The sequence below is a fragment of the Pleuronectes platessa genome, chromosome 5, assembly GCF_947347685.1.
Source record: "Pleuronectes platessa chromosome 5, fPlePla1.1, whole genome shotgun sequence".
Classification (NCBI taxonomy): domain Eukaryota; kingdom Metazoa; phylum Chordata; class Actinopteri; order Pleuronectiformes; family Pleuronectidae; genus Pleuronectes; species Pleuronectes platessa.
In genome coordinates, this window is record NC_070630.1 from 14451215 (window position 1) to 14467054 (window position 15840).

The 15840-nt window shown below is 43.1% G+C and overlaps 2 protein-coding genes across 2 annotated transcripts in view; one reads left to right on the forward strand and one right to left on the reverse strand.

The window, feature by feature from the left end:
- megf6 (multiple EGF like domains 6) overlaps positions 1-15840 on the forward strand; it is a 57466-nt gene that overhangs the window by 24693 nt on the left and 16933 nt on the right. The window contains exons 9-23 of the mRNA XM_053422746.1: positions 414-536; positions 993-1130; positions 1301-1423; positions 2558-2680; positions 2803-3051; positions 3137-3265; positions 5930-6058; positions 6690-6818; positions 10837-10971; positions 11503-11637; positions 12699-12824; positions 14013-14144; positions 14796-14924; positions 15092-15223; positions 15522-15650. Of these exons, the coding sequence (XP_053278721.1) occupies positions 414-536; positions 993-1130; positions 1301-1423; positions 2558-2680; positions 2803-3051; positions 3137-3265; positions 5930-6058; positions 6690-6818; positions 10837-10971; positions 11503-11637; positions 12699-12824; positions 14013-14144; positions 14796-14924; positions 15092-15223; positions 15522-15650 (2061 nt within the window). The remainder of the gene's footprint in view (positions 1-413; positions 537-992; positions 1131-1300; positions 1424-2557; positions 2681-2802; positions 3052-3136; positions 3266-5929; positions 6059-6689; positions 6819-10836; positions 10972-11502; positions 11638-12698; positions 12825-14012; positions 14145-14795; positions 14925-15091; positions 15224-15521; positions 15651-15840) is intronic.
- On the reverse strand, positions 7207-10047 carry LOC128440139 (EH domain-containing protein 2). The gene is made up of 6 exons (XM_053422748.1): positions 9776-10047; positions 9501-9677; positions 9275-9372; positions 8482-8894; positions 7867-8031; positions 7207-7767 (listed from the first exon to the last, which is right to left on the reverse strand). Exons 1-6 carry the CDS (start codon positions 9994-9996, stop codon positions 7207-7209), a joined length of 1635 nt encoding a protein of 544 aa, XP_053278723.1. The 5' UTR covers positions 9997-10047.

Here is a 15840-nt window from a genome sequence, read left to right on the forward strand (position 1 = left end):
ACACACACACACACACACACACACACACACACACACACACACACACACACACACACACACACACACACACACACACAAACTCAGTAAGGCTTGCCAGATGCAGTTTGAGTTAGAGAGGAGGAGGAAGGAGAAAATGAATTGAGGAAAATATGGAGAAGGAACATTCCAATTAAATGTCTTTAATTGAATCTGCTTAGAATTAAGAAGTCTTAATGAGTCTCTGTTATTTTTTTCTCATGCGGTACATTTGGTTAACAATCAAACAGTGTGTGATCTGTGTGTGTGTGTGTGTGTGTATGGCAGAAATGTCAAAATATATATTTCTGTGTCTGTATGAATCATAGTAACCCAGGTCCTATTCTCTCTGAATGTAAATATGTGCATTCATGTCTTGTATTATTTCTCTCCTATAGACATCGATGAGTGCAGCTCCGGCCGTGCCAAGTGTTCCCACGGGTGTGTCAACATGTTGGGCTCCTTCAGTTGTGTGTGTCACCCAGGTTTTGAACTCGGTGCTGATGGCAAACAGTGCTACCGTAAGTGCAAATTCAAATCCACAAATTCCAGTTGCAAATGACCATGTCCTTTCTCAACCTCAACATTTATATCCAAAACATTATTCATCTTCTGAATACGACAAAAACATAAATACATACATACAATGCAAAATTGATCGGAAGCAGTAACTCAATTATCATTTCTCAGACATATGGACCTCCTTTAAACCAACCTGATAAAACACAGATTATATGACAGTCGTGTTTGGCAGAGAATCCCCCCAAAAAAGGAAAGCTTCTAAAGTATGTATATTTATTCAGCACATATATGATTTACATTTCCAGGAAATTGGAAAGGTTAAGTTTAGTTCTGTCTCTTATCACTTTTACCCAGCAGTTAAAAGACTGGGACAAACAAAACAGTCCTTGAAATGCCCCCAACAGTGTCCTCATGTGTCCGCACTGTAGTCATGGTTGATGTTGTGTGTCCTCCAGGCATTGAGATGGAGATCGTCAACAGTTGTGAGAAGAACAATGGAGGCTGCTCTCATCACTGCGAGCACACCACCAACGGCCCGCTCTGTTCCTGCAACCACGGTTACCAGCTGGACCGAGACAGGAAGACTTGTGCGGGTAAGAATTTCTCCTTTCTGTCTGTGGCTTCTTCTTATTCCTCTAGGTCTTGTTCTCCATCGTCGTTGTATTGTTTATTCTTTCACTCTTCTTTGATATTCACTCTCTTTTGGTTTCTTTATTTGTCCGTCTGTCTGCTGAAACCCTGTGCCACTGTGTGCCGTCCTCAGATAGTGATGAGTGTGCCACTGGGGAGTCTTGCTGTAGTCAAGTCTGCAGAAACTACCCGGGGGGCTACGAGTGCAGCTGCAGAGCCGGCCACAGACTCAACCCAGACGGCTGCGGCTGCGATGGTAAGAGACCGTTGGATTGTTAGCAGATTGCCTGGTCTGGTGATATTTTAAGTGTTGTGACACAGCTGCACAGGACACAAAGTCCCAAAGCAAATATACTAACTAATTACTCCGATATTGAGCCTTTTCAAGCCGTCTCAGAGCAGAAAACCAGAAACACATTTGTTTACTGAAGAGCAGATTTTGCACAATTGAGAGCAACTGCGAGATTAGTAACGCAGCAAAAAACATAATCTGCATTTGGAAGAATTTAGATCAAATAAATGCTCTGAAGTGAAACTGTCTTAGCTTCATCCGGGTGGAAAAAAATGATAAGGCCGACCTGAGCTTGAACAGGGTGCGTTCTGAAAGACATGTTTGCTCAAAAAACGGTGTTCAACCGACTTCGATATGTTTCTCTTGTTTGGTGGGTGTGTCCGAGGTGTTGCCCAAGCAACAGCGAAATATATAAAAACCCTGCTGTAATATAAAGGCAGTGCACACAATGGATTACCAATGTCCTCTATCAATGTGACAGCAGCTGTTTACTGTCGCATCATTGAAGTTGTTAAAAGCAGCTAAAACTAGAAACTGTAAGTTTGAGCATATTTTGTAGTATTAAATGCTTATTGAATCCCTCTGAGACAAACATTTTTTCCTCTCAGCTGCTATGGTTGGTTGTGTTTCACAACCGTAGACTGTATATTAAGATGGATGACACATTTCCTCTCCCTCCCAATATATAAAAGGAAGGTATGAGGTTTTACCTCGTTGGCTTTGATTATCAAATAACTGCTTCAAATCAAAATTACTGGAGAAATTACTTTTTAGTTTGGTCCATGTCTCAACAACTAACATGGAGGAGGCAGGGTTTATGAACTTTACTGCAATGAAAACACTTTGGCTTCATTTTGGGTAGCTGTCATTTCATCAACCTTATGCTTATGATCACAAAGAACTGTTAAATAAACTTTGACTACATTTTATCTGGGCTGAACGCAGCTCTGCTCAACCTCTCTTCAAAAGAACTTACATCACCAGTAAAAAACACTTTTTTGCAAACTAAATAAATCCAAGACACACTTACTCTTGAACTGAGCTTTTATTACTCTGTCGTTTCTTCAGTGGTATGATGTTTTTGAATTCCTCTGACAGATATTGATGAGTGCCTGGGAGAAACTTCAGGCTGCGAACACTACTGCGTCAACGCCCTGGGAACATACGAATGCTTTTGTCGACTCGGCTTCCGCTTGGAGCAAGATCAGCACTCTTGTATCTGTGAGTAAAGTTTGGACTCTAGCTTAACTTGTCATCAATCAATCAGCAAAAAGTGTGTAGGAAATCCCAGTTTGTCTCATATGACTTAATCACAACCCTAACTTTGTGCTGGGTGTCTCTAGCTCTGTATGGCAGAGAACTGGATGAAGAGGAGGACGAGGAGGAAGAAGACGAAGAGCAGCTGGAGGTCCACAGATTACCAGATCTGCTCTTCCGCAATGCTCCTCAGCTCTTGCATTACACAGCAGCCTTACACTCCCGTTATCCCAGTGATGATGATGATGATGATGGTAGTGATGCTGGAGACAAGGAAGAAGGATCCCAGATGCAGAGAGATCGCAGGGGAGAACTCAGGCTGGACAGACACATAGGTGCAGTAAAGTGAAGACATAAGATGATAAATAAGATGGACGTTATGTTATTGTTTTCATATTATATATTCATATGTTTTTTCAGTGTGTCTAGACGGCTCATTTGGGGATGACTGCAGTGCGAGCTGTGAAGACTGTGTGAACGGAGAGTGCGGTGAAACCAGAGACAGGTGTCAGTGTTCACCTGGATGGACTGGGATCATCTGCAACATGAGTAAGTCCAGTTTATACAAAGACCTTCTACATTCCTGTGCATGTGTCGCTAACTTCAGATTTGAAGCACAGGAGTGAAATTTGCATAAGGGCCTGACAGCAGGAGTTATGCTTCATATAAACTCTTAAAAATCATCGTTGAAAACAGATACCTCAGGTTGGTCAGGTTTAGGCACAAAAACAATGATGGTCAGGTTTAGGGAAATGTCATAGTTTGGGTTTGTTATCAGAAAGAGGATGTTCATTGTCTTTGTTTAATATAAAAAAACATGTATTTAAGATTACAAATGCTTTAAAAAAAGAAAGAATGGTGGTTGTTTGTTTGGATTTGTAATGAACAGCAATCTCTCCCATGTTTAACTCCCACCCTCCACTCTTGTCTCCTCCTTACATGGACTCAGTTACTCCAGCTGCCTCATAATAACTGCAGCCGATTGAAAGCTTTACCGCTTGAATATAAAAATATCGTTTTGGGACATTTGTACAAAAGACGGATGCTGTCTCACATGACCACTAGATGTTGCTGTACAATAAAACACAAGTACGGGTCACAATAAGCTGACTGCACCATTTTTAAAGTTGGACATTTAGGCAGAAATACACTTTTTTACTATCTCTCAAGGGTTTACATGTGAACAACAATTTGTGGTTTTTACACTTGCTTGTAACCTGGTAATGACAAGAAACTTGCTATTTTTGCACTTATACAAATAATGTTGAGTTTTCATTTTGCTATCTTTGCACTGACGAGGGGTTAGGGCCTTTCCTATGCTATGCTAAGCTAAGCTAAGCCAACTGAATAGCTTCATATTTTACAAGAAGGGGTCTCACACCTCAAGCCAGAAAAGTTATTCGAATGGTCCTACTAAACTATATCTGTAAAAGTTTATAACAATATTTCATTTTGTAGAACATATAAAATAAGTGACTGGCTAAGACTTGGATAGGAGAGCAAAATAAATCATTTAGGTCCAGATCATACACGTGAAATGTAGATAATATTACAGGACAGTATCCACACACACACACACACACACACACACACACACACACAGTATTGCTGGTTTTCCCCACAGAATATAGGCTCTTCTATAGGTCTATTTGAGCTATGATGTGGTGAAGCTGTGGGGATGTGAGCGCTCCCACTGTGCATCGATCCAGGGCCATGTATCAAAACCTGTCGGCTCCTCTGCGTGGGAGGCTGGCTTGTTTACGGGCTCCTGAACACAAGAGCACCGGGTGAATCAATCTGTCTGCTACTGGAGCGAGGCCGAGCAGGGCCCACAGCGAGAGCACATGCCTGAGGCCAAGGATGTCCACTACTAAAGCAAAGCTCCATTGTCCCATCAGGCTCCATGATTAATGGCTGTCTTTGCTCGGAACAGGAGTCAGGCTCGTAATCATGTGAGGAGAGCCACTTGGGATGAGGTCCGTTAGAAGCAATCTGTCACTTTTAGAAACACGCACCCCAGGTGGTGGTATTCAGATGCAAACCCTGAAGGGGAAGTGTCTGGACATGGGCAGCATTTTCAGGTGGGGTAGAGTAGATGTCCAGTTTTACTGCCTGAAGCACAGATATGGGAATTGCCACTGTAGAGTAATAAAATAGGAATCTATAAAGTACTGTGAACTGCTCAAAACATGGTGACAGCTTCGGACCTTTAATGGCTATTAAAATGAAATTAAATATTCTACCTCTTTGTCTCACAAGATTTGACCACAAGAAACACAATAAATTAGTTTCAACTGAAATTGCATGTACTGGCAATTCGTCTCGACCACCCCCTGATGTCTGGGGGCAGTGCAGGTCATAAGTCCCACATTTCTCCATGTTAGTGGATGGGACGTTGGCCAAATTTAAAAGTCAAAATAGATGTAAAGTAACTTTTGATTTTAGGTAAATCTCATCACATTTATGTAGGTTCAAGGACCAATCATTCTGGTTGGTTTGGATTTAATTAGTTTTTTGATGCTATAAATAAGGGGTCAAACGTCAAGATTGACAAACTGAGGCTGACTCACGATTGGTTGATCGCTTGTAACGGCTCCATCCCTCAATTGCTATTGTCCAGTCTGTGGGTCCAATAGCGCAACATGGCGGCGTTCGTATCCAGGAGGCAGTGAAGACGCGTTGTCCATCTTTATATACAGATTATGATCATCACCCTTTGTGATGCATCTGAATTAACATGGCAACATGGTTAGTAAAAATATGCTTAGAATTGATTTAATGCTTTCTCATAGTTTTCTTGACTAGTTCATTCTTGTTCAACTAACACTTTCTGCTTGTTAATTCCTGAAGTCATCATTATTTTCACTTTCTGTCTATACACGGTTGCATGATGAAGTTACCCCAACAGATTATCACAGTTGGTTTATCTTTCAGGGAGTGACACAAAGCTGCTATGAAACATGGAATTTAAGCACACATTAACGTGAGGGATTGTAACACGTCTTCAACAGCCAGATGGTTCATGTTATAATGTCTAGCAAGGCCACAGGGATTAGGAGTGTGAGGAGAGAGACAGGATAAGGAGGAAGTGTTGACTGACTTCTTACCACCAGTGCTTAGACCTTGAATTTCCCACAGTTTGATCCAGTAATTGATTCTGATATGCCGGTGCTTTTTTTCTCATATGATTCCACCTCCTCTTGCTCTCTGCAGCTTGTCCACAGGGGACCTACGGTCAGGCCTGCAACAGTCTGTGCCGTTGTCAGAATGGAGGCGTGTGTGACCCTGTGACTGGGAAGTGTTTGTGTCCCCCAGGTGTACAGGGCCTGCTCTGCGAGGATGGTTGGTACACACTTTCCTCTATAGACTCACACTTTAGGCAGACATAAACGCACACACAATTCGAATTTACGCTTGTTTGGTTTAAGAGTAAGAATATTATGAATATAAAGTCACGTAATTGGCCTAAAATTATAAAAAGAAATACTTAAAAAGAAAACTATATATATTTTTAGGAAATAGGCAGCAGGGTGAAGAGGTGCTCACTGAAGTCCCACTCCATCTTGATTACCTATCTCACTGTTTCTCAACTACGAAACCCCTTTGAATAGCATGCAGATGTAAAGTCGACCGCTACCAAACATTTTCTCCGCCACAATAGAGGCAACTTCTTCCAAGTGTGTGTGCTTCTTTCTTCAGAAATAGAAAATCAGGAGACTGAGACATGATATGGCGCTGATGTGCCAAAAGATGAAGTATTTGTGAAACCTACCTGAAAATTATATCCAAGATTTATTATCTCTTTTTAGAGTCCCTTATATTCATGTAATTGAGCCCAAGTTTTTTTTATTATATCTTGCCAAACCTTGTTAAACAGTCGTCCTCTGCTTTTATTCCAGTGGAGCTTGTTTTACTGAAGCAGATCTCCTAACAGAATTATGACTATGTTTCCTGTCATTATTCATGTTCACAGGTTGCCCAAGAGGTTATTTCGGGGGGCACTGCACAAGAAAGTGTAACTGCCCAAACAACGGACACTGTCATCGTCTGTATGGAGCCTGTCTGTGCTCTCCAGGGTTATATGGTCGTTTCTGCCACCTGCGTGAGTACCAACATTATGATGATGATGATGATGATGATGATGATGATGATGATGACAATGATGATGATGATGATGATGATGATGATAATGTTATCACAAACAATAAATATTAATGGTGGCTAATCATCATTATAAGTTTAATGGCAATTAAAAATAGATACATTATTATTATGTAAGAGGTAATATATATATCCTAAATGAAAACTCCACCCAGTTGAAGGTTAGAATTACTGCTGTATTGATGTTGTGCAAAAAGTTGTCACCGATCAGAGCCATCAAACATGAACTTAATGTTTTGGAGTCATTCTGATTAGATTATATTTAGAAAATGATTTACATATTTTACATATAATGGAGACATGTCCTCAGTTTTCCACTTCCGTTACGTTTACTCTTCTTCGCTGGCTGTACTTAGGCGCTTTGACGGTGGCACCAGGTGAGAGGGCAGCTCTCTGGGCAGCCAGTGGCCTTCCAGCTTCCCCTCAATAAGGTGGACTGCCAAAGCGAACTCCTCATTGTCCAACATGCCGTCTCCATCCACATCGGACAGCCTCCAGACGTGAGCGAGCACAGAGTTCGGCAGAAGCGTGGTCGTCATCCACTGTTTGACTTTGCTGCCGCTCAGTTTGCCCGCGTTCGGACTGAGGTTGTAGAAGATCTCATCGTACTTGGGCTTGTACTTCTCCACGATCCACTCGTAGAAATCTGCCTCGCTGCCGTCATCGTCTCTTGGGAGCTCCTTGAAAGGATCTCTCCTGTAATGCTCGCGCCGGAACGTTCCCAAAAAGTCCCCGTCCAACATGCCGGGGAGGGATTTTTTCTTTGTTTCTTGCTGTTGAAGTAAAGGCATCAGGTTTGCTATGTCAGTGGTCAGGAGTTTATCCAGGGAGGCCATCAGACTTGGTTTCAGGGTCTTGAACTTTGAGAAATTGTGACCCAGAAGTTTCTCCTGTAAATAAACAAAGTTACATGTAAGACACACAGAACATATTTAGGGAAGTTAAAACATATGTGTTCTTAATATAGCAATTGATACGTAGTGTTTGACCTGCATCTTGGCGCAGTCCGGGAAGTCACCAGCTGGAACTCGATGCTGTTGCTGGATCTTGTGGAAAATCACAGGAAGCTGATAAATCAGGTTGTGCTTCTTGCTTTCTTTGCAGAAAATGGTCGGCATCTCCTGCTTTAGATAGCTGATAATATGTGCATGAGCCTGGGAAGGGAGACACAAGATCATCAAATCTGCAGCTGGATTTTTTTACATATTTATTCCAGATACAATACAGATGTTGGCCACTTCAGGCAATGATGCAGCACTTCTGATCCTCTAGTGGCCTGTACAAAATGGATGTGGGCCTAAAGAAGTCAGCTTGTAAAATAGCAAATATGGAACAGAATAGCCCAAAACACATGTTGTCCTTTTTTTGGCAAACATGCGCTGCTCTAGGCGAGGTGTAATCTGGATGTGAAGTGTTTTAAATGGTGAATATGGCCAAAATAGCACAAATCCAATTCGGACCATCCTAGGTTGAGCTGCGGTATGGCTATGGTTGACTTGTGGCCCAGATCTGGCAAAAAGGAGCAGACTGTCCAAGTGCCATCATTCCACGTGGTATGTGGGCCAAAACCTTATATGCTTTATGCGATGGACACAATGTCTTACCCGTACTAAGCGTGCCCTCTTCACCAGGTCATTCAGCTTCCGTACTGCAGCATTCCGCGGCAGGTTCCGTATGTCAGTCAGAAGATCCTCCTCCTCCAGCTCGATCAACTGGTAGTGGTCGCACATCTGCCTGGGCTCGGACCAGAACGACCCGATGTATACACGCAGGATCTCCGGGGTCCGAAACACTTTCCCCAGTGACCACATGAGGGCACCGTACACTCTCATGAGCTGCTGCGAGTCCACGCTGTCGGCCTTGTTGAGCACCACGCGCAGCTTGTCCTCGTAGCCGCACAGAGACCCAAAGGCCCGGGTGAGCTCGTCGGAGAACTCCAGTTTGTGTGCGTCGAAGAGCAGGATGATTCGATCCACACGCTCTGCAAACCAGCGCAGCACTGCCGGGTAGTCGTAGCCTGGGGAGGGAGCAAGAAAACATAGGGTTTTCATCAACACTAACTGTAAGGGGGACTCAGGCTCTCACTGGTTTCGAGCCATTTCAGTTACACCCATAGATTAACACATCCATAAAACAAAGCTATGGCAGCTCCTTAACTTACTCCTCGTCTCCTCCCAACTTTAATGTCACATTACCTTTGTCTGCTGTTCTTCTGAGGTCATGTGTTGGACTGAGATCCTGTTATGTTATTGCATCTACTATGACTCCTCCTTTCAGGAATTTAAATCCCCCTGACAACGACGATGCTGTCCAACTCTGTCTAAAGCTTGAATACGTGGACATTAGGGCCCACTAATAGCTTCTGCCACTGAAAAGGAAATTAGCAAAGTATCTCACCTCGACTCAGCTTTCTCTTAGCTGCAGTTAATATCCCCGGTGTGTCGATAATGCTGATGCTTTCAAGCACTTGATTTGGCATCTGAACACACTGAAACCTGCATAGAACAAATATTAAAAAAAAACTAAGTCAAAAGTTTAATCGGTGACTTTTGGAAGAAATAAGATAGAACTCCTCTTATTCTCCCCCTTTTCCATTTTCTGCTTTTGTGTCTTCTTGAGCCACCTGTTCAGAAAAGAGTTTCCAAATGGGCCAAGGTTGCGGAAGGGTTTCTTGGGATCCACCGTGAGGGCATTCCCAGGGATGATTCCCTCCTGGTCTCCGTACATGACGGCGCTGAAGCAGTCAGTGGTCGGCTCTGGCCCAACTCTGCTACCAGGAAAGTCTTGCTCTATGAGATACCTGAAGACACACACAACGTGGAGCACCACTGTCATCATCCTTTGTGCAAAGAATCTGCATATTTTTCATGGCTGAAGAATCGGAGGCCACAATCTTACCTGATGAAAGTTGTCTTTCCTGTTGAGTACTGGCCCATCACCAGCACCATTGGCTTACTGTCAAAGTCTGCGTCCTCATAGCTCGGCGTGTGGAAGTGATGGAAGGCGCAATATTTCTCTATCGGCAGCAGCCTCTTGTAATAAAGATTCTTCAGCTCCTCTGTCACCGTATTGACATCTCCCAGCATTTTAGGGCTGCTCCTGAGCCTCCGGATGGACATCTTGATTTTTGTTTTGCTCTCGACCGTCTCAGTGTGGAGGCTGCTCACCCTTCCAAGACCAAAAACCGAATGACGGAGGAATGTGCAAGAGGAATATTATCAGTTTCTCACAGCTGTCTGCTCCATCCTGCAGCGGGACATACAGAGGGTGGAGAGGGTGTAACCAGAGCCTGCAGCTGCACCTAACATAAAGCCAATGTGGAGAGGGACAGGGTGGAGTGGAGTTCAGCTTTTTGTTGCTGAGCAGAGACAGTCCTGGCAGAATCGGATTGTTTTAAGCACTTAATGAGGACATGGCAGTGTTTAAGTTTCCAATGTCTTACGTTACACTCTACGTATATGTGTTCAACGTGTCAGTTTATGGGATGTAGTTGCAGAAAATCTCCAATAACAGTGGCCACCAAGTTGCCGCCATCATGATTTTTACAGCTCAAATTTTGCAGGAAAGCATTTGCACAAGCTGCCGGCCTACAGTCAAGTTAGATCTGTGATTATACTGATATAGTAGGGATGAATGATGCACCATAATTGTGCACTGAAACAGGAGTCTGTAGTCACATGACTTGGACTAGCGGAGGTCTGGCGCTGTGATAACACGGTGGTCGGGTGTGTTTGTTTTAATAAATGTAATCCGATATTTCAACATTTTTTCTTAATGAACTCACTTGCTAAACTGGAAAGAAACGTTTATGAAGTCGTTTTCGTGCAGCCACACTGTCAGTCGTGCAGTTTGATCAACATTTGTGTGAGAGCCTATTGACACCATTCGCCACTGTACATCGACCTAACTGTGCTTTACTTTTGTTCCGTTTGTACCGATCCATCCCATCCGCCCCTCAGCTTGTCCCAGGTGGACGCACGGCACAGGCTGTTCCAAGGAATGCGACTGTGTTCAAGAACATTCCTCTGGCTGTGACCCCAAAACGGGGAGCTGTTTCTGTAAAGCTGCACACCACGGCCCACGGTGTGAGAAAGGTAGGGACACTTCACCACGATACCAACGTGTTCATCAGTATCCAAGGCCTCAGGAATGAAACGGTTAAGATTTGAATCTAGTTAAATAGAGTAAACTATTTCAGGTCTACTGCCTAAAATGCACTTTTCGGCCCAAACCTGATGTAGACATATTGCTGTAATGACCATTTCACAGCTTCAAACTTTATTAAGATCCTGGTTAATCTCCTTGGCTGGTGGGAAATAAACTTGGTTCTATGCTGCTAAATAAAGTAAAGGTCTATAGTTTCTCTGTATAATATATAGAAGAGCAGCTTGAGATCATCCACAGAGATTTCAGAATCCTCCTGGTTTGAACAACACAAGTGCGTTACTACTCTTTACTCTCCAAAACGTTTGGTTTGAGGTTCTCTGTTGTATTAATCTTCTTTTGCTCTTTGTGTGTGTGTGTTTTTGTGTGTGTGTGTGTGTGTGTGTGTGTGTGTGTGTGTGTGTGTGTGTGTGAGTGTGTGTGTGTTTGTGTGTGTGTGTGTTTCCGTTCCCTTATTGTAGAATGTGATCCTGGCTTCTTCGGTGCAGACTGTGAGCGGCCATGTGACTGTCCAGGTGGGGGACCATGTGACCCCAGGAACGGAGAGTGCAGCCAGCGATGTCCTGCGGGACTTCATGGAGAGAGATGTCAGCTCGGTGAGACGAAAAGTTGCTGCAATGCAGTTTAAATAACATTGTGTGCATTAAACTATACAAGTGCTGTGTAGGGGAAGTGCAGAGTCAAGTTATTTTTAGGTCTAATTTATGTTTAAACCGTTTTACTTACATCTGGCGTTCATCCAAAAGTCATCTTTTTCTTTTCAAATGTTTCCGACACTGTCGATGGACAGTTAGAAGTCCTCCATCAACCTTGACTCCACAGCGCTCTCTTGTGGTTATAAAGTAGAGCACCACTGTGAGTCAATACAGTATAACCCCGCATACTGGTGCATGCAGGTGTCAGCATGTCTGGTTTTTGTTTGCATACTTCATGCTTGTTTAAATGTTTTTGATAAACTGACAACACAAACTGTTATTGATGAGTTCCTGCAATTTCTTCCCCTTTGTCACAACCTTTTTCTTTTTTTACCGTAACGGCAATAAATCCTCCTTTATTTTCTCCTTCTATTCACTCTCTATTGCCTTTGATGGATTGAGTGGATTTAGTACTTGAAATAAAAAAAGTTCACCTGGTCAATGCAGGTGTTCCTGTTATCACGAGTTGTTCCTCGGCAGCAGGGCGTCCTCCGGCTGTTTGCTCTGCTGGTTGAAGGAAAGTTCAACCTTCTGTGTTTTGATCTAAAGTGATACTGAATATTGTTCGGGAGCCTCTGGTATAAAATGTGACTTTGTGTCTCCGTGGAGTGGATTAAGACAACATGACTGAGTTACAGTGTGTCAGCGCTAATGCACGGCCCAGGCCCGGGCTTGCAGAGTTTGCCGATGCCAAATATAAAACAGGAGTTATCCAAATGTTCTGACTTTTACTGATCTTATGTTGGTGGCCAGGTCATGACAGGGGTAATTTACTTGAGTTACTACTGCAGAGGCTGAATGAATAAACAGAAAACGAGTGAGCATTTCTCTACTGTAGTTTTCTCCCTTAGCCCATTGTGCAATATTGTGTAACACTTTCTTGTGGTTTTTCCGTTTTTTACACTGGACGGTTGTGTTTTCCACTTTTTTTGATTCCATGTTTTTATTGTGTATTGTTAAAGCGTGCAAAGCTGGGAGCTATGGACAAAACTGTCATCTGAGCTGTGAGTGTGGAGGAACGCTCTGTGATCCCATAACCGGAGAGTGCATCTGTCCCCCTGGGAAGACAGGACCCTCCTGTCAGGAAGGTATGTTTATTTCATTGTCCTTTAAAGGAAAAATAGTCTGCTTATATTCAGTATCATGATTTCAGTTTGGGTTATTACTTGAAAATGTTAAAATGCTTTAATGTTAAGTAAACACATCACTTTCCTCACACTGTCAAATGCTGCAGCTCCTCTTTTCAGCCTCTGTCTGAATCTCTCTGTAAGGCCTCCCCCCTCCTGAAAAAGCAAAGTCTGCTCTTATTGCCCACTCTGTTGTGATTGGTCAACCAGTTCAAGGGCTTGTGGAAAAAAATGACCTCCAATCTGGATTTACCCAACTTTGTTAGGGGGCATCTCAGAATATCCACGTATGAAAATGTGTAGAACATGGCATCACAATACTCAAGGTATTGGCTGGACCACAGATGAGTCTTATCGGGGGATTCAGGAGAAGTGTTTTACGGAATAGGCCTGTCAAAATCAAATTTGTTTATCATGACACAATTAGTATGTGCCGCATACCGGCAACCTGCCCACCACACGTGCACGCAGTCAGATGAAGTTGAACATTTGAAATTGATCTGCTAGTCTGTGGTGCCTCCTGGTAACATTAACAACTTAACATTACTGGCTTACTTTACTGGTCCAACAGGCATGTTATAGGTGGAGGTGACAGAGAGCGCCCTCTGCTGAATCACGAAGCAAACTACCTCAGATAGGCTGATGTGCTTCTCGATTTGTTTATTTGAAGTCAAACAGGTCAATACAGTTAAAATGTTAACTATTCAAATAAAACCTGAAAGCCCTACTTTTGACTCTGTGCTAACCTTGGAGACCTTTTACAGGAAAAAAACTCCATGTGCCTCAAAGGGAATAACTATAAAAGCATAATATGTCTCCAGAGCTTTGGGACATTTTAGCCTGATCGTGTTGCAGATTATAGGAGTAAGAAAATGTGTTGAGGGACAGTTTGAACTCACTGACCCACTACCAGCTTGCAGTATTATCTCCAGACACAAAGACACCATTGTGTTTGTGTCCCTTGTCCTCCTCTTAACCGAAACCAACCAGTAACTTGCCCTTTGTTTTAAAGCTCACTTGCCCAGTGTCACATAAAACATTCCTCTCCCAAATGATTTAGGTATAAGAAGCTTTGGGGCTTTAGAGCGACGTTACTAACATAAGTGGATTACTGCTCAGTTAATCTGAAAGACACTTGATGCTCCACAGACTGCCCTGAAGGATTCTGGGGGTTCAAATGCCAGTCGTCTTGTCCTGGCTGTCAGAATGGAGGCTCCTGCAACAAGCAGACTGGAGGCTGTGACTGCATGCCGGGCTTCACAGGAGACCTCTGTCACAACAGTGAGTTTCTACTGAGGTTTGAGACAAAAAGCTTTAGTTTTAACCATGGACTGTTTGTTCAGATGAACGACATGACTGCTTCCAAAAAGTAAAGGCAAAAGCCTGTGGATTGCTGGCTACAATATAGATCATAAGTCCCGCCTCCTCCTTCTTTATGGATGGGACAGGGACCAATCATTAAGATCACATCACATGAGACTTTCTCAAAGATGGCTTCTGTCTTTTTAGCTAGTTCTTATCACACAGAGGTTTGTTCAATTGTTATTTGTGCTATAAAAAGAAGGTGAAACATCAGGATTGACAGCTGAGACTTGGTCGAGTATTTGTATCGAGGGGTCCTCGCTAATACGGCTCCGTCCCCACATTGCAACTGCACAGACTCGAGCTCTGAATGTGTAAAAGTGCACTGTTTGTATCCGGGATATTTAGCTTAATTTCTCGAAATTGAGACATGTTGTCCACCTTTATATATAATCTATGGTTTTAACCAGTTATTCACATCTGTATCCTTCAAGTAAAGATGTTAATTTAACTTTATTTGAATAATTGAATGGACCCAGGTGTACTTTTTTCGTGTCCGCTATGTGAAGATATTTTTTACCTTCACATTGTTACTGAAGCGTGTGTCCTGTGGATGTCTGTTGTGTCCAGAGTGTCCTCCAGGTTACCATGGAGCAGGCTGCTTCATGCACTGCTCATGCCACCCTGACGCCGGCTGTGACCCACACACTGGACACTGCGTCTGCCCTCCTGGCAAAAGAGGCCACGACTGTGCAACACGTGAGAACTGCACTTCGCCTTAAAATATACTGAACCTCATTTTGGTTGTTTATTTATAAATTTGTATTACATTTTAGGAAATTGCAGTGTTATAGTGTTACTGGCTAAAAATCTATCATTCTTACATTGTGTATAACTTTCACTGCAACACTTTTGTACTTTCACAGCCTGTGAGTCTGGCTACTGGGGCCAAGGGTGCACCACTAGATGTCAGTGCCGGGACAGATCTGTGGGCTGTGACCCGGTCACCGGTCAGTGTGTGTGTGAGACGGGCTTCACCGGAGACCACTGTGAAGAGAGTAAGTTCACCTCTTCAATGTATTTTGATGAATGCTGCCACCATGGGGCGTTTGCAGGTATAGAATCCCTTCATCTTTAATTTTATGTTTAATATTGCAGTTGATCCTGGGACTGTGATTTACTTTGTAAGTGGGATGAACAACATGATATTTAGCACCACAGTTTAACACCACAGACTGTATATATGGTTTCTAACAGGCTGCACTTTGGCTGAAAATCATTGGGATACAATATAATCTTGATGGCGTCCATCACAAGTTCTCTGTGTTATAATGTTCACATCACTGTCATCCACAGAGTGTGTGAATGGCAGTTATGGGCAGGGCTGTGCTCAGCAGTGTCAGTGTCACAATGGAGCCCACTGTGACCATGTGAGTGGAGCGTGCACATGTTCTCCTGGATACGCCGGCACGTCTTGTGAAAAAAGTAAGATTTCCTTTGTTTGAGTTACTGGCTTTCCTGCTTAGAAGAGTGAAGCCATCCTTTATTTATAGTATCAAGTATAAAACCTCATATTTAGGAAAAATAGTTTTGCTAATAATCCATCCAGTATATAAAGTGAGGGGGATATAGTAATCTGTGTATGGAACTTCACAGGGAGGTTAACCTGATGGCG